The following is an 18,026-nucleotide window of genomic DNA, read 5'->3' on the forward strand; positions in this document are numbered from 1 at the left end:
AGAGGGAGGTAGGGTCCCGCCCACACAGTTGTCCCCGGATACACCTTTGTCTTTGGATGTGTTAGTTCCATGAACTTGGACTTGGGTTTCATGTCCCTTTCCATGAATGAACTTAAGTGCAGTTCTTTCTTAATCGGGTGTTTTTAGGCAGAGGGAACAGTCAGCTTTAACAGCATCTGAGCACATTGGGCGGACACTGAAATGGTCCATTCAGGTGACCCTCGGAGGTCCTGGGGTGAGAAGGCTGAACCGTTGGCCTCCAGGGAGATCAACCTAGAAAAGAGGGATAAGGGCCAGGCGCGGTGGCTCACGCCTGTAATTCCAGCACTTTGGGAGGCTGAGGCGGGTGGATCACAAGGTCAAGACGTCGAGACCATCCTGGCCAACATGGTGAAACCGCATCTCTACTAAAAACACAAAAACTAGCTGGGTGTGGTGGCATGCACCTGTAGTCCCAGCTACTCAGGAGGCTGAAGCAGAAGAATCGCTTGAACCCAGGAAGTGGAGATTGTAGTGAGCCGGGATCACACCACTGCAGTCCATCCTGGCAACAGAGCAAGACTCCATCTCAAAAAGGAAAAAAAAAAAAAAAAAGATCAGGCTGGGCGCAGTGGCTGTAATCCCAGCACTTTGGGAGGCGGAATGGGGAGGATCACTTGAGCCCAGGAGTTCAAGACCAGCCTGGGCAACAGTGAAACCCCATCTCTACAAAAAAAAAAAAAAATTAGCCAGGCATGGTGGTACACGCCTATAGTCCCAGCTAGTTGGGAGGCTGAGGCAGGAGGATCACTTGAGCCCGGGAGGTTGAGGCTTCAGTGAGCCATGGAGGTCCCACTGCACTCCAGCCTGTGTGACAGTAAGATCCTGTCTTAGAAAGGGGCTAGGTGTTGTGGCTCATGCCTGTAATCTCAGCACTTTGGGAGGCCAAGGCAGGCAGATCACTTGAGTCCAGGAGTTCGAGACCAGCCTGGGCAACATCATGAAACCCCATCTCTACTAAGAAAAAATATAGAAATTAGCTGGGCATGGTGGTGCCTGCCTGTGTCCTCCGCTACTCAGGGGCCTGAAGTTGGAGGATCGCTTGAGCCTGGGAAGTTGCTGCAGTGAGCTGTGACTGCGCCACGGCACTCCAGCCTGGGCGACAGAATGCGACTCCATCTCAAAAAAAGACAGAAAAGAGGGGGCCGGGCATGGTGGCTCATGCCTGTAATACCAGCAACTTTGGAAGGCTAAGGCAGGTGGGTCACCTGACATCAGGAGTTCGAGACTAGCCTGGCCAGCATGGTGAAACCCCGTCTCTACTAAAAATACAAGTTAGCCAGGCATGGTGGCAGACACCTGTAATTCCAGCTACTCTGGAGGCTGTGGCAAGAGAGTCGCTTGAACCCAGGAGGTGGAGGCTGTAGTGAGCTGAGATCGTGCCATTCCACTCCAGGCTGGGCAACAAGAGTGAAACTCCATCTCAAAAAAAAAAAATTTTTTTTTAAGGGATTTTTGAGTCTAGCCCTGAAATGTCAGAAATCTCAGTCCATTCTGCTTGCAAAGATTCTGAGAATGGCGGGCCTGGGTTTAGACGTGCAGTTAACTGTTCCTAGAAGTCCTTGGGGCCGTTTTAATTTTCCAAGTTCATGGGTTTTCTCTTTTTCTTTTCTTGAGATAGAGTCTCACTCTGTCGCCCAGGCTGGAGTGCACTGGCACGATGTCGGCTCACTGCAGCCTCAACCTCCTGGGCTCAAGCAAACCTCCCACCTCAGCCTCCCAAGCAGCTGAGATGACAGGTGCATGCCACCGTGCCCAGGTAATTTTTGCACTTTTTGTAGAAATGGGATCTTGCTATGTTACCCAGGCTGGTCTCGAACTCGTGGGCTCAAGCGATCCTCCCACTTCGGCCTCCCAAAGCGCTGGGATTATGGGCATAAGCGACAGCGCCCGGCCGGTTCTTTTATGTGACCTGAACGGGGAGCAGAGTCCTCTATTTGCACCCCTGACCCCCCAGATCTGAAGACCTGAAGCAGAGCAGGGCTTTTCCGCCTCAGCTCTAGTGACATTGGGCCCGGCCGTTCTGTGTGTTGGGGGCTGTCCTGGGCGTCATAGGACAGTTAGTGTCATCCCTGGCCTCCACCCACCACATGCCAGTAGCTCCCCCTCAGCCTTAACAACAGGAAATGTCTCCAGCTGTTGCCAGTGTCCCTTCGGGGAGGAAGTCACACATAAAGCCTCTCACCTGCCTTGAAGCCTCAGGCAGGGACCAGTTTGCAAGTCAGGTGTCAGTGCCAGGGTTGGCTGAGCGCTGCTGTCACCTTTGTGGTCATTCCTTCCCGCACATGGGACAGGCTGCCTCCACTGGCCGGTTCACTGGTGCAACTGTGGGCTCCAGGAGTGGAGTGGGCCCAGCCCACGCATGGCTGAGAGTCCTGGGGTGGGGGAATGGGCACGCTTCTCCCTCGTCCTGCAAACTGCGGCTCCAAGTGCCCTGGAGAGAAAGCAGGCATGGGGACAGAGGGGCTGCAGTGACAAGGGTTCTGGGAGCCCAGGTTTATCTGTACCCCTGGCCCAGGGCCCGTGCCCCCCCACCCTGGGGTTGGCACTCCCTCCCCACAGGAATGGCTTGGCTTTGTTCCCAGAGGGGTCCAAGGAGCCATTGCCCTGCCCTGTCACTCCACATCCCCTCCACCCCAGCAACCTGGACCTCAGTTTCCCCAAGGAAGAGACGGTCCCATCAGGGGGCCTGTGCTGGGGCTCAGAGAGGCCCTGTGCCCACCACCCACATCCCCATTCCCATCCCCCTCAGGCAGGTCCAGGGTCCCCTCTATGGGGAGAGTGAGTGGGAGAGGAACGCAGCCTGGTGGGGGCTCAGCGGGCGGGTTCCGGGAGGTGCCTGATCTCCGAGGCCGGGAGAGGCCCCACTCCGCATGCCTGGCCCCTGACTCACTGCCCAGCGCTGGCTGAGTGCCCAGGACAGCCTGAGGCCGGCGGCCTCCTGCCCCGCCCCATCCCACCCCCGCCTCCGTTTGCTCTCCCTCTGAGAGCTGCCCCTTCGGCCGCCCGCTCTTTCCTGAATGATGGAGGCCGGCCAGAGGCTTGCTGATGGCTCAGCCCAGCCCTGCCGAGGTGGGAGTAAGGTTTCGGACCCCAGGACATGGGGCTCCACCCTGGTCCCTGCAGCACTGAGGCTCAACCCCAGGACCATCCATTTTACAGATGGGGAAACTGAGGCACGCAGGACCAAGACGACCCTGGATTCTGAACTTAAGCAGCAAAGTCCCCAATCCCCGCCAGGGGCAGGGTGATCTCACTCGGGACCGGGGCAGCGCGTATGTATCAGCGGCCCCTGGAGGATCTTGCTGGCTTCTCCGATGGGAGGCAGCTCCTTTGAGGAATCCACCCTGTGTCCGAAGCCATCCAGGTGGGAAGCGGCCAAGCCAGGGTGGGCATCCACACCTGCACCTGCCCGAGCCCCAGAGGGTGGCAGGGGGCAGCCCAAAGCTCTAGCCACTTAGTCATTATTGGCAGGAGGTGTGCAGGCCGCGAACTCACACCACGGCCAGCCCCCTGCTCAGAACTGGTGTTTCTGGGGACGGGAGTCCAGGGGCTATGGAGTCTTGAGGCTGAAGCCTTCCTCGGGCCCTGCTGCTCACTGGGCGGCTTCCTCTGAGGACTAGACTTGGGTCCCTTTCCCCAGGACTCCCCAGGCCCTGGCAGGGGTAAAGTGCATCCTCAGCCAATAGTGGAGGCCACCTAGAGGGGCAGGCGGCTGCGAGCAGCTTGGGATGGCTGCGCCTTTTTTTTTTTTTTTTTGAGACGGGGTCTCGCTCTGTTGCCCAGGCTGGAGTGCAGTGGCCGGATCTCAGCTCACTGCAAGCTCCGCCTCCTGGGTTCACGCCATTCTTCTGCCTCAGCCTCCTGTGTAGCTGGGACTACAGGAACCTGCCACCTTGCCCAGCTAGTTTTTTGTATTTTTTAGTAGAGACGGGTTCACCTTGTTAGCCAGGATGGTCTCATCCTGACCTCATGATCCGCCCATCTCGGCCTCCCAAAGTGCTGGGATTACAGGCTTGAGCCACCACGCCCAGCCTTTTTTTTTTTTTTTTTTTTTTTTTTCTGAGACAGGGTCTCACTCTGTTGCCTAGGCTGGAGTGCAGTGGCACGATCACAGCCTCGACTTCATCGGCTCAAACAATCCGCCTGCCTCAGCCTCCCGAGTAGCTGGTGCCAAGCCTTTCATGCAACCCTCCTCTGGCCTGGCATTCAGTGCCCCTTCCCTGATAGTTCTGGACTAAGACGTGCTCAAAGTTCTTCCCAGTTTATGGTTAAAAGAAACAGATCGTGGCCGGGTGCAGTGGCTCACCCCTGTAATCCCAGCACGTTGGGAGGCTGAAGCAAGCAGATCATGAGGTCGGGAGTTTGAGACCAGCCTGGCCAAGATGGTGAAACCCCGTCTCTACTAAAATACAAAAATTAGTTGAGCGTGGTGGCGCATGCCTGTAATCCCAGCTACTCAGGAGGCTGAGGCAGGAGAATTGCTTGAACACGGGAGGCGGAGGCTGCAGTGAACCAAGATCACACCACTGCACTCCAGCCTGGGTGACAGAGCAAGACTCCGTTTCAAAAAAATAAAGAAAGAAACAGGCCGGGCGCGGTGGCTCAAGCCTGTAATCCCAGCACTTTGGGAGGCCGAGACGGGCGGATCACGAGGTCAGGAGATCGAGACCATCCTGGCTAACACGGTGAAACCCCGTCTCTACTAAAAATACAAAAACTAGCCGGCGAGGTGGCGGGCGCCTGTAGTCCCAGCTACTCGGGAGGCTGAGGCAGGAGAATGGCGTAAACCCGGGAGGCGGAGCTTGCAGTGAGCTGAGATCGGCCACTGCGCTCCAGCCTGGGCGACAGAGCGAGACTCTGTCTCAAAAAAAAAAAAAAAAAAAAAAAAAAAAAAAAAACAGGTGGCAGGGAGAGAGAGGGAGAGGGAGCAAAAAGAGAGAAAGAGGCCGGGTGCGGTGGCTCACACCTGTAATCCCAGCACTTTGGGAGACCGAGGCGGGTGGATCACGTGGTCAGGAGTTCGAGGCTAGCATGGTAAAACCCTGTCTCTACTAAAAATACAAAAAATTAGCTGGGCATGGTGGCGTGTGCCTGTAGTCCCAGCTACTCAGGAGGCTGAGGCAGGGGAATCGCTTGAACCTGGGAGGTGGAGGTTTCAGTGAGCCGAGATTGCACCACTGTACTCCAGCCTGGGCAACAGTGCCAGACTCCATCTCAAAGAAAAAAAAAAAAAGAGAGAGAGAGAAAGAAAAAAGAAAGGAAGAAAGAACAGAGGGAGGGAGGGAGGAAGGAGAGAAAGAGGAAGAAGGAAGGAAGGAGAGAGAGAAAGGAAAGGAAGGAAAGAAGAAAGAAAAGAAAAGAGACATGTGTGCTGTAAGCCTGTGGCCGGCCAGGCCCTCCTTCATGGAGTCACACCCCAGGGGAGGCCACTGTGTCAGGTTTTCTGCAGGCAGGTGTCAGAGCCAGGGCTTTAATTCTAGCTGTGTGCGGCATTCAGAGCTTGTGCTCTTAATCCCTACACACAAATGAACACTGTGGGGTGGGAGGGGGGATGCTCTGTGGCTCTGTGGGAGGCCCAGGGAGGAGGTGTCATATGTCCCAGACTTGAGTCCCCAGGGGATAAACGTGTGGAGACTGTGAGCCAGGCAGGGGAAACAGCAAGGCTGGCATGGAGGAGACTGAGGGGGATAGCAGGAGGGCAGGGTCCTTGATCACGCCAGGCCTGCAGTCCACAGGGCAATGTGGGGAGGATTTTCCGATTCCAAGACAAACCCCAGCTCTGGGAGAAGGGAACCTGACATGGGCCCCTTGACACAGTGGCCCCGCCTGTCTAGGTGGCTGATGTCATTATTTACCCCCAAGCTCCCCGCTCCCCATCCCAGGAACAGCCCCAGAGCAGCCCAGCCCAGGGGAGGGACGGCTCCGGATGGAGCAGAAAGTTGCCAGGAAACCCAAGTGGCCGTGCTCAGTGGGGTGATGGGGACCAGGGACTCCCAATCGGAGCCCTCAGTGGCTTTTTTATTCCTTCATCATCATGGAAAATCACTGCCTGCAAGGGAGGAAGGTGCTGACCCCAGACTGGGGAGGTTGGGGGGGACTAGGCCAGGGCCAGCTGCAGGGCAGCGCAGCCTACACCCCTCTCCCCACCTCCCTCCGGCAGCCCTGGCTCAGCCCAGAGACTCCAGGCTGACTCACTGCAGACAGCTGTGGTCTGGGATGCCTCGGGCTGCTGGAAGAGGAACGGCCTAGGGACAGGAGAGGGGGAGGGACAGCAGGGGACATTCGTTGTGGGTGTCAGACTTGCTGGAAGTGGGGCAAATTCCTCCCACCTTCCACTCTGTCCTGGCCAGAACTGTTGAGCCTGCGGAGACAGGACAGGACTACCAGCCCTCATCCCGTCTGCAGGGGTGGCGTTCTCCAAGCTGCAGGCTGCCCCTGGCCCTGCAGGACAAGCGCCTTTGGGCAGGTGGGTGGGTGCTGAGCCTATGGACCAGGGAGCCAGAAGCGCATTTTACCAGGGCCCTGTTCTGAGCCAGAGAACTGGAACCGGCGAGGATCAGAGACTCCTATTTCTCTCTGTAAAATGGGTGGCTGTCACCCTCCCTCCCTTCGGCGACCACCAGGGCAGAACAATAGATGGTCAGGAAACTGAATGTCTACAGGTCTGTGTCACCCTCAAAGCAAAGCCCTGGTACAGGCTCCCAATGCAGCAGCCAAGGCTGGATACCAGAATCTTCCATCACCTCTGACCTCTCCTCTGGGTCATGCCCCACCCGTGCTGTGCACCCGGTCCCCCCACCCCTGCCTGGGGATGCACCCCGGTCCTGCCCACCCTCCCGTCTCAGTCTCAGCACCCTCGAGCCGCCACCTCCCAGGCCTTCCCGTTTTCCTGGCCATCTGAGCCCGCTTATCCTGTTTGCCACTTGGTTGAGCACCAATTTCGTCAATCAAGCAATTATCGAGCGCCTGTGTGCAGGCTCCGGGACGCTTCCTGTGTGGGCTGCTCCGTTTTCCCTCCCAGGGGCGTTTTGGAAGCTTCCCAAAACAAAAGGCGGAAGGCAGGAAGGAAGCGCCACCCTGTGGACGCGGGAAAGATGACAGGCCCTGCCTTTGTCTCTGGGCGCCTGCGCAGCCCCCATCCCATCCCACTTCCAGAGCCCGTGGGGAGGGGGAGATTAGCTTTGTCTCCATTGTCGGGTGGGGAAACTGAGGCTCTGAGGTGCCCATCACCCAGCGAGTCAGTGGCAGAGCCAGGATATGAACCCAGGTGGCCTGGTCAGTCTGCTCTTTTTGGATTTTTGTGGTGTTTTGTTTTGTTTTTTGAGACGGAGTTTCGCTCTTGTTGCCCAGGCTGGAGTACAATGGTGGGATCTCGGCTCACCGCAGCCTCCGCCTCCCAGGTTCAAGCAATTTTCCTGCCTCAGCCTCCTGAGTAGCTGGGATTACAGGCATGCGCCAATACGCCCAGGTAATTTTGTATTTTTAGTAGAGACGAGGTTTCTCCAGGTTGGTCAGGCTGGTCTGAAACCCCCAACCTCAGGTGATCTGCCCAGGTTGGCCTCCCAAAGTGCTGGGCTCAAGAGATCCTCCCACGTCAGCCTCCCAAGTAGCTGGGACTACAGGTGTGTACCATCACATTTGGCTGGTAATTTTAAAATTTCTTTTTTGTTGTTTGTTTTTTTGAGGCAGTCTCGCTCTGTCACCTGGAGTGCAGTGGCACGATCTCGGCTCACTGCAACCTCAGCCTCCCGAGTTCAAGTGATTCTCCTGCCTCAGCCTCCCGAGTAGCTGGGATTACAGGTATGTGCCACCACACCTGGCTAATTTTTGTATGTTTAGTAGAGACGGGGTTTCACCATTTTGGTCAGGCTGGTCTTGAACTCCTGACCTCAGGTGATCTGCCTGCCTTAGCCTCCTGGAGTGCTGGGATTATAGGCATGAGCCTGGAAATTTTAGAACGTTTTTTAGAGATGGGGTCTTGCTATATTGCCCAGACTGCTCTTGAACTCCTGGGCTCAAGCAATCCTCCTGCCTCAGGCTCCCAAAGTGCTGGGATTACAGGCATGAGCCGTGACTCCCAGCCATGTTTGTGGGCCTAACCACTCCAGTGTCGTATCACCCCCGGGCCGACCCTGTCCCTCCTTTGATCCACCCAGTAAGGCACCATTGCCTGGGCTTCATCAGCCCATCCCTGTTGGGTTCAGCCTGTGGGAGGCAGTGGTGGGAGCCTGGAGCAGGGGATGGCTGGACTCTTTCCCCCCTCCCTCTGCCAGGGACCAGCAGTTCTTTCCCTCCTATGAGTTTCTGGCTCCCACCAGCTCCCAGGCTCCAGAAACCACATCTTCCCTCTCCTGGTTTTGTGGTCGTGGCGCTTTCTGCTGTTGCTTATTTCTGGGTTACCTCACGTCCCCCCGTTTCATCTTGAACATTTTTTGTGATTTTAATTGTAGTCCAATACACATCACATAAAATTGACCATGTTAACCCTTTTTTTTGAGACAGAGTCTCTCTCTGTCGCCCAGGCTGGAGTGCAGTGGCGTGATCTCAGCTCACTGCAACCTCCGCCTCCTGAGTCCAAGCGATTATCCTGCCTCAGCCTCCCAAGTAGCTGGGACTACAGGCGCCCACCAGCATGCCTGGGTAATTGTTTTGTATTTTTAGTAGAGGCGGGGTTTCACTATGTTGGGTAGGCTGGTCTTGATCTCCTGACCTCGTGATCCACCCATCTCAGCCTCCCAAAGTGCTGGGATTACAGGCGTGAGCCACCGCGCCCATCTTTCCTTTCTTTTATCCCCTGTAGTGTCCCACAAGCCTACGACAGAGCGTGGTTCGCAGTAAGCACTCAACGAACATTTGTCGAGTGAATGAATGGACGAGCAGAGGACTTGACAAAATCTCCAACTCAGAGAAGCGACAGCAGAGAACACGCCCACCAGGTCAGCCGTCGCGGCACAGGCCAGGTACCGTGGCAGCCCATGGACACTGCATCTTGCCCAGAGTTCTGGGAAAATCTGCCCCTTCTGGGTTCTTCTCCTGGGGAGTCCAATCCACGAACAGATGAAAGAAGGAAGCGAGGCTGGCCTGGGCCGTGGCTCACACCTGTAATCCCAGCACTTTGGGAGGCTGAGGCGGGCAGATTACCCAAGGTCAAGCCTGACCAACATGGTGAAACCCCGTCTCTACCAAAAATTCAAAAATTAGCCAGGCATTGGCTGGGCGCGGTGGCTCAAGCCTGTAATCCCAGCATTTTGGGAGGCTAAGGTGGGCAGATCACAAGGTCAGGAGATCAAGACCATCCTGGCTAACACAGTGAAACCCCGTCTCTACTAAAAATACAAAAAATTAGCCGGGCATGGTGGTGGGCGCTTGTGGCCCCAGTTACTTGGGAGGCTGAGGTGGGAGAATGGCATTAACCCAGGAGGCAGAGGTTGCAGTGAGCTGAGATGGCGCCACTGCACTCCAGCCTGGGTGACAGAGCAAGACTCCATCTCAAAAAAAAAAAAAAAAAATTGCCAGGCATGGTGGCACTCGCCTGTAATCCCAGCTACTAGGGAGGCTGAGGCAGGAGAATTGCTTGAACCTGGGAGGCAGAGGTTGCAGTGAGCCAAGATCATGCCACTGCTCTCCAGCCCGGGGCGACAGAGCCAGACTCCGTTTTTTTAAAAAAAAAAAAGAAAGAAATGAGCAAACAGAAGAAAGTGCATCGGGTTTAGACAAACTGGTTCATTTAAGAAATTTAATTGATCACAGTAAGACATTCAGGCTACAAAAACCTTCTATACAGTGGTTTAAAAAGTGACACCCATCTCCCAGAAGCCACTCATACATACAGCGGGGACATCATTCTCCTGAAAAGCGTTGCACACAGTCCAGTTCGTGCAAATAATCTTTGTACATAAAGAAGAGGCATTTCAGAGACAATAACCCACTACGCAGGACGCCGAGAATAGTCACTGAACAAATACAGCAACCAGGGTTTGCATAAATAAATAGATTTTATGTATACGTATATATATATATAAGTGATAACAGTTTCAACCAATATACAAAGTGCAAACATAACAAAAAACCCCCACTATCTGTACAGGGACGCATTTACATGCTCCGAAACCAGAAAGGCTTGTCATGGTTCCCTGCTTTGCGGGGGCACAGTGTTTCGTCCCTGGGGACAACGGCCAAGCCCTTGTGACATCTTCACACCGGGAATCTGAGGGAGGCTGTCACCTTCTCGGGTCATCAGTGCAACAGTAACATTTAGGGCAATTTCAGAAAGAACCTGAAGTCCCGTCAAACGATCCAGACCAGAGGATTTGTTTTTTTTTTAAGAGTTTTATTTATGAGATAGGGTCTTGATCTGCTGCCCAGGCTGGAGTGCAGTAGCTCGATCGTGGCTCACTGCAGCCTCCACCTCCTGGGCTCAGGTGATCCTCCTGCCTCAGCCTCCCGAGTAGCTGGGATTACAGGCATGTACCACCACACCCAGCTGATTTTTAACTTTTTGATTTTTGTAGAGATGGGATCTCGCTTTGTTGCTCAGGCCTGGTCTTCAACTCCTGAAAGTCTTCCCCTCCTGTGTCCTTCTCCTGGGGAGTCCAATCCACAAACAGACGAAAGAAGGGAGCGAGGCTGGCCTGGCACGGTGCGTCACACCTGTAATCCCAGCACTTTGGGAGGCTGAGGCGGGCAGATTACCCAAGGTCAGGAGTTCAAGACAAGCTTGACCAACATGGTGAAACCCCGTCTCTACCAAAAATTCAAAAATTAGCCAGGCGTTGGCTGGGCATGGTGGCTCACGCCTATAATGCAAGCACTTTGGGAGGCTAAGGTGGGCAGATCACGAGGTCAGGAGATCAAGTGATCCTTCTGACTCAGCCTCCCAAAGTGCTGGGATTACAGGGGATTACAGGCATGAGGCACCTGTGTCTCGCCAACTTCATGTTTTAAGAGATGGGGTCTTACTATGTTGCCCAGGCTGGAGTGCAGTGGCATAATCATAGCTCACAGCAGCCTCAAATGCCTGAGCTCAAACCATCCTCCCACCTCAGCCTTGCCATGCTTGGCCAGAGGCCACAGGCTGCTGGTGCACCAGGCATGTTTTTTGTTTTGTTTTGTTTGAAACAAGTTCTGCTTCTGTCGCCCAGGCTGGGCACGGCCTCAGCCCACTGCAACTTCCAACTCCTGGGTTCACGCGATTCTCCTGCCTCAGCCTCCCGAGTGGCTGGGATTACAGGTACCCGCCACCACACCTGGCCACCTTTTGTATTTTTCGTAGAGACAGAGTTTCACCATGTTGGCCAGGCTGGTCTCGAACTCCTAACCTCAGATGATCCGCCCTCCTGGGCCTCCCAAAGTGCTGGGATGACAGGCGTGAGCCACTGCACCTGGCCTCACCATGCATGTTTTAAACACATACCCATCAGTGACAAGATCGGGGATGTGAATGGCTTGGAGGCATTTGCATAGTAGTGGAGGCACTAGGTGAGCAGACATAAAGAAGACAATGGCTGTCACGGCTTTGAAGTCCTGGTCAACCTGCCCCGCTCTGTCTCTGGCATTCATTGACACGGGCTTTCCCTGGCCTGGGATCCCATCCCAACACACACGACAGAAAACAGTGCAAAATAACACAGATGCTGAATTTACACAATGTACAACTCTGAACTGAGAAAGTGCAAGGAGACCACAGGAATTGAGGTGGGTAGGGGTGGGGAAGACGGGCACCAGGCTGGCGTCCTGACAGCCACACCTGGGTGCAGGCCACGTGTCCTCATGGCCAAGGTAACCGGGTGTCTCAGGCACTTAATAAATATTAAGGGTGACCAGAGACTCAGGCTCTCCCTCTGGGAAGTAGCATCATTTGGTGAATGAGTTTGGTCTCGGTGCCACCACGGATTCAGCCAGATCAGTTCCGACGCCATGAATCCCTTTCCTGGTTTGAGGAAGGTACGAGCCCAGCTTGAAAGACACTGGGCGGGCCATGACTCAGTGGTGACAGGGCAAAGGCTAACTTGGCTGTCGAGCAAGGCTTGCAGAGAAGAGGTAAACACGTTGACTCCTGAGTTTAAGGGTTCGGCTTAGAGATTGGTGGACGAGGCAGGGCTGGGGGTCCCGTTGGTGACATCTGCTGTCATGTGTTGAAAGCCACTTGCTTCTCTGGACCTGACATCCCCTGCCCTTTCATCTTCCATGTTTGAGGATTGTGTCACGGTGGAAACTCAAAACTTCGAAATGGAGGTGTCATCCTGGCACCCCAGGCCTGTTTCTCTTCTCCTTCACAAGGAAAGAAAGAAACCAAAAATCCCAACCCAAGCCACTGCATGGACACTGTCCGAAGCCTGTTCTGCCTCCCAGATGAATAAATATATGAAACAAAGCTCTGGCAGGCAACGCTTTGGTCTTCTCTTTGACTAAAACGAGGCCGGCGAGGTCTCAGGAAGAGTTCTGGGCAGGGACGGGACTCCAGGCAGATGTTCACGCCACGTCATCCTCCAGACTGACCATCTGTCTCTGCCAACAAATGGTAAACAGCGGAAACTATCAGTCCAGCATTCAGGAAACTCGGCCGGAGGCCACCTACTTCTCACCTCCTGGGCTCGGCAGCCTCCCACATCCTGATCCCTAAGCATGTTCCCCCAGGAGCCACCAGAGGGAGACGGTGAGTACATGATTCAGTCACTTTCCACTGCTCTCAGGGCAAAAGCCAAAGTCCTCCCCGGTGGCCCACAAGGCTCTGCACAACCAGCCTGGTCGCCTCCTGCCTTTTTACCCCTCTCTTTGCTCTAGCTACAACGGCCTCAAACCCAACAGGCACGGTCCAGCCTCAGGGCCTTTGCACAGGCTGTTCCTCTGGCTCAGAGAAGCCTACCTACCCTAAACCCCTTGTCTGAAGATCAAGGCGGGCATGGTGGCTCATGCCTGCAATCCCAGCATGTGGGGAGACCAAGGCGGGTGGATCACTTGAGGTCAGGAGTTCGAGACCAGTCTGGGCAACATGGTGAAACCTCATCTCTACTAAAAATACAAAAATTACCTGGGCATAGTGTTGTAATCCCAGCTACTCAGGAGGCTGAGGCTGAGGGATGAGAATTGCTTGAACCCACCCAGGAGGCAGAAGTTTCAGTGAGCCAAGATTGCAACACTGCACTCCAGCCTGGGTGACAAAGCAAGACCCTGTCTCAAAAAAACAACAACGGGCCGGGCGCGGTGGCTCAAGCCTGTAATCCCAGCACTTTGGGAGGCCGAGACGGGCGGATCACGAGGTCAGGAGATCGAGACCATCCTGGCTAACACGGTGAAACCCCGTCTCTACTAAAAATACAAAAACTAGCCGGGCGAGGTGGCGGGCGCCTGTAGTCCCAGCTACTCGGGAGGCTGAGGCAGGAGAATGGCGTAAACCCAGGAGGCGGAGCTTGCAGTGAGCTGAGATCCGGCCACTGCACTCCAGTCCGGGCGACAGAGCGAGACTCCGCCTCAAAAAAAAAAAAAAAAAACAACAACAACAAAAAACACACACAAAAAAACCGCCTCTCCCTTCCTCCCTCCCAGCCCTCTGGAAACCCTTCTTTGAGTTTTGTTTTGTTTTGTTTTTTTAAGAGACAAGGTCTTGCTCTGTCACCCAGGCTGGAGTGCAGTGTTGCAATCACGACTCACTGCAGTCTTGACCTCCTGCTTTAGCCTCCCTAGTAGCTGTAACTATAGGCGCTTGTCTGGGCTAAATTTTTTATTTTTTTGCAGAGATGGGGTCTTGCTATGCTGCCCAGGCTGGTCATGAACTCTGAGCTCAGGTGATTTTCCTGCTCAGCCTCCCCAAGTTCTGGGATCACATGTATGAACCACCGTGTCCGGCCTCTGAACTCCTTTGAAATGGAGTTTTGCTCTTGCCACCTGGGCTGCAGTACAGTGGCATGATCTCAGCTCACTGCAACCTCCGCCTCCCAGGTTCAAGCGATTTTTCTATCTCAGCTTCCCAAGTAGCTGGGATTACAGGCGCCCACTACCACGCCCAGCTAATTTTTTGTATTTTTAGTAGAGACGGGGTTTCCTTATGTTGGGCAGGCTGGTCTTGAACTCCTGACTCAGGTGATCCACCACCTTGGCCTCCCAAAGTGCTGGGATTACAGGCCTGAGCCGCCACACCTGACCTCTGAACTCCTTTTGACTTTCTTTGCTCTGTCACCATCTGATGGAACTCTATTCGCTGATCCAGCGTTCCTCTACATCACCGAGGCCGTTGTCCGCTGACATTCTGAACAAGCGCACAGAAGCATTCACCTAATGCTGTCCTCGATCTGGAGGGCTGGGGAAGCCTCGGCCTGGTCCCTTGAGAATCGTATGCCTCCAGCCGGGAGGGGGCCGCCATGGGCTCTGGCCTTCTAGAGGGGGTCACTCACCGAGGGGTAGCTGTAGCCGTCCTGGTTGCGGCAAATGTGGACCTCATCCTCTGTGGTCTTCTGATAGACAGGGTTGTCAAAGTTGATGCTGTTGATGCTCTTCAGCCGCCAGTTCTTCCAGAGGAGGAAGGCCCCCAAGCAGAGGAAGACGAGGAGCACTGTAGGGAGAGGCACACTCTGTCACACAGCTCCCCTCAAGACAAGAGACCCAGCTCCATGGCTGGAGCAAAAACACAGGCATCGTACTATAACCTGGACTCCTGGTCTTTTATGTTTGTTTAGAGATAGTCTTGCAGGCTGGGTGCAGTGGCTCACGCCTGTAATCCCAGCACTTTGGGAGGCCGAGGCGGGCAGATCATGAGGTCAGGAGTTCGAGACCAGCCTGGCCAACATGGTGAAACCCCGTCTCTACTAAAAATACGAAAATTAGCTGGGCATGGTGGCGGGTACCTGTAGTCCCAGCTATTCGGGAGACTGAGGCAGGAGAATTGCTTGAACCCAGGAGGCGGAGGTTGCAGTGAACTGAGATCACACCACTGCACTCCATTCTGGTGACAGAGCAAGACTCCGTCAACAAAAAAAAAAAAAGAAAAGAGACAGTGTCTTGCTCTGTGCCCCAGGCTAGAGTGCAGTGACATCATCATAGCTCACTGCAGCCTCAACCTCCTGGCCTCAAAGGATCCTCCCAACTCAGCTTTCTGAATAGCTGAGACTATAGACATGCACCACCATGTCCGGCTACTTTTTTTGTGTGTGTGTGTGTTGACAGTGGGGGCTCACGCCTATAATCCCAGCACTTTGGGAGGCCAAGTTGGGTGGATCACTTGAGGTCGGGAGGTTGAGACCAGCCTGGCCAATAAGGTGAAACCCCATCTCTACTAAAATTACAAAAACCAGCCAGGTGTGGTGGTGCGTGCCTGTAATACCAGCTACTCGGAAGGCTGAGGCAGGAGAACTGCTTGAACCCAGGAGGTGGAGGTTGCAGTGAGCCAAGATCATGTCACTGCACTCCAACCTGGGTGACAGGGCAAGACTCCATCTCAAAAAAAAAACACCAAAAAAACACCAAAAAGAAAAAACAAACAAACAGAAAATAGGCCAATCTATCCATAAGAATTTTATCTATTGATTTTTTTTGAGACGGAGTCTTGCTCTGTCGCCAGGCTGTGGCGCAGTCTCAGTTCATTGCAACCTTGACCTCCCAGGTTCAAGCAATCCTCTTGCCTCAGCCCCTCAAGTAGCTGGGACCACAGGCAAGTGTCACCTGCCCAGCTAATTTTTGTATCTTTTGTAGAAATAGGGTTTCGCCATGTTGCCCAGGTTGGTCTCGAAGCCCTAAGCCCAAGCGATCCACCCACCTCAGCCTCCCAAAGTACTGGGATTACAGGCATGAGCCACGGCGCCAACCTCGTAAGTATAAGGAATATCTAACCTGAAGCCCACTGGGTGAGCCACACCCCAGAAGTAGCTGACTTCTTCCATATTTCTGTCCAGGATTAGCCACACACAAGGCTGTGACTTTTTAAGAAATAGGAACCGGGGTACAGTGGCTTGTACCAGCTACTCGGGAGGCCAAGGTGGGAGGATCACTTGAGCCCAGACATTGAGGCTACAGCAAGGCATGATTGCGCCACTGCACTCCAGCCTGGGTGACAGAGCAAGACTCTGCTCTAAAAAAAATTAAATTTCTTTTTTCTTAAAATTTAAGAAAAAAAGAAAAAAGAAATGTGATGTGAGTTAGGATGAGCATGAGCGAGGCAGCGAGAGTGAGCCTCTCCACACAGTCCCCTGCAAGAGAACCAATTCCCCAGAAGGCACTGAAGTCTGGGTGAGGCCATTTCCGCAGCACAGGACCCAGCTCCACGTCCTCCATCTGACCCCTTAGCTGTCTGATCTTGTCACTGTCAGCCCGAAGCCGGGAGAGGCTGTCGGGGTGATAAAGGACACTCAGTGGGGCTGTACCCTGCCCGGGAGAAAAGGTGAACAGGCCCAGCCGGCCAGGCACGAGGTCACATTGCAGGAGGCTGTGACCTGGGGGATGCTGGGGGACTGGCCCGCACTTACCAATGGGGAGGATGATGGACAGAGCCCCCACACTCTTGGATTTCTTCTCATTTCCTCTGCCAGCAGCATTGCCCAGAGCTGCAGGAGAGAAGCAAGAGTGAGGCCCAGGTCTAAAGAGAGACTACCAAGAAATGGAGCAGGCAGAGGACGGCACTGACAGCCAGGAAAGTGCCCAGCACATCTCCCTGGGCACTTGGAGAATTTCCCGAGTCTGCGAGAGGCCACACAGGCTTGTTATGAGTTATCAAAGTTGTGGGACTCAATTCCAGTTTAAGAAGGTTTTTTTTTTTTGGGAGGATAGAAATAGGGGTCTGGCTATGTTGCCCAGGCTGGTCTTGAACTCCTGGCCTCAAGTGATCCTCCTGTCTCAGCCTTCCAAAGTGTGGGGATTACAGGCATGAGGCACCGAGCCCAGCCTGAGAAGGTTCTTGAGCCTCACATTGATGAGTCTTTAGGGGAGGGCCGCAGAGGCTTTCATTCCAGGTGGTTGACAAGGTCGCAGGTGAAATTTTTGTCAACTTATCTCTGCATTTTATTAAAATGAGCATATTTTGGTCCGGGCGTGGTGGCTCACGCCTGTAATCACAGCACTTTGAGAGGCTGAGGCGGGTAGATCACCTAAGCTCAGGAGTTCAAGACCAGCGTGATCAACATAGTGAAACCCTGTCTCTACTAAAAGTACAAAATTAGGTGGGCGTGGTGGCGGGCACCTATAATTTCAGCTACTCGGGAGGCTGAGGGAGGAGAATCACTTGAACCCGGGAGATGGAGTTGCAGTGAGCCAAGATCTCGTCATTGCACTTCAACCTGGCAACAGAGCGAGACTCCATCTCAAAAAAAAAAAAAAAAAGCCAGGCCCAGCGGCTCAAACCTGTAATCCGAGCACTTTGGGAGGCTGAGGTGGGCAAGTTGCCTGAGGTCAGGAGTTCAAGACCAGCCTGGCCAACACGGTGAAACCCTGTCTCTACTAAAAATACAAAAATTAGCCAGGCATGGTGGCAGGCACCTGTAATCCCACCTACTCAGGAGGCTGAGGCAGGAGAATCACTTGAACCCAGCAGGCAGAGGTTGCGGTGAGCTGAGATCGTGCCACTGCACTCCAGCCTGGGCAATAGAGCAAGACTCCATCTCAAAAAAAAAAAAAAGAAAAAGAAAAAGAAAAAGAAAACAATGAGTGTATTTTGAAGGGGACAGGGGAGCCACCTGCAGACCCCACAGTGCCCAGCATGCTCAGTCCTGAGGTTGAATGGCACGGAGGCTGATTGTCCTGCATCAACTGTCCCAGGAATTATGGGATGGGGATAACCTTGGTACAGAACCATGCAAGTGGACCTGGGCCATTCAACATAAAGGCCCTGGGCAAGTCAACATTTCAAGTCCCCTAGAGCTAGGCACGGTGACTCACGCCTGTAATCGCAGCACATCAGGAGACCACGGCAGGAGGATCACCTGAGGCCAGGAATTTGAGACCAGTCTGGGCAACATAGCCAGAACCCCCTCATCTCTACACGAATGAATGAATGGCTTCTT

At 54.1% G+C, this 18,026-nt stretch overlaps 1 protein-coding gene across 1 annotated transcript in view; it reads right to left on the reverse strand.

Moving 5' to 3' along the window:
* Positions 1–11,310: 11,310 nt before the first annotated feature.
* The window catches only part of LDLR (low density lipoprotein receptor), a 46,335-nt gene continuing 39,619 nt past the window's right edge, over positions 11,311–18,026 (reverse strand). Inside the window, exons 16-18 of the mRNA XM_033200753.1 lie at positions 16,497–16,574; positions 14,433–14,590; positions 11,311–12,549 (exon numbers count right to left, since the gene is read on the reverse strand). Coding sequence (XP_033056644.1) covers positions 12,514–12,549; positions 14,433–14,590; positions 16,497–16,574 — 272 coding nt within the window. The 3' untranslated portion in view covers positions 11,311–12,513. The remainder of the gene's footprint in view (positions 12,550–14,432; positions 14,591–16,496; positions 16,575–18,026) is intronic.

The sequence above is a fragment of the Trachypithecus francoisi genome, unplaced genomic scaffold (genome assembly GCF_009764315.1).
Source record: "Trachypithecus francoisi isolate TF-2019V2 unplaced genomic scaffold, Tfra_2.0 Lachesis_group5, whole genome shotgun sequence".
Classification (NCBI taxonomy): Eukaryota; Metazoa; Chordata; class Mammalia; order Primates; family Cercopithecidae; genus Trachypithecus; species Trachypithecus francoisi.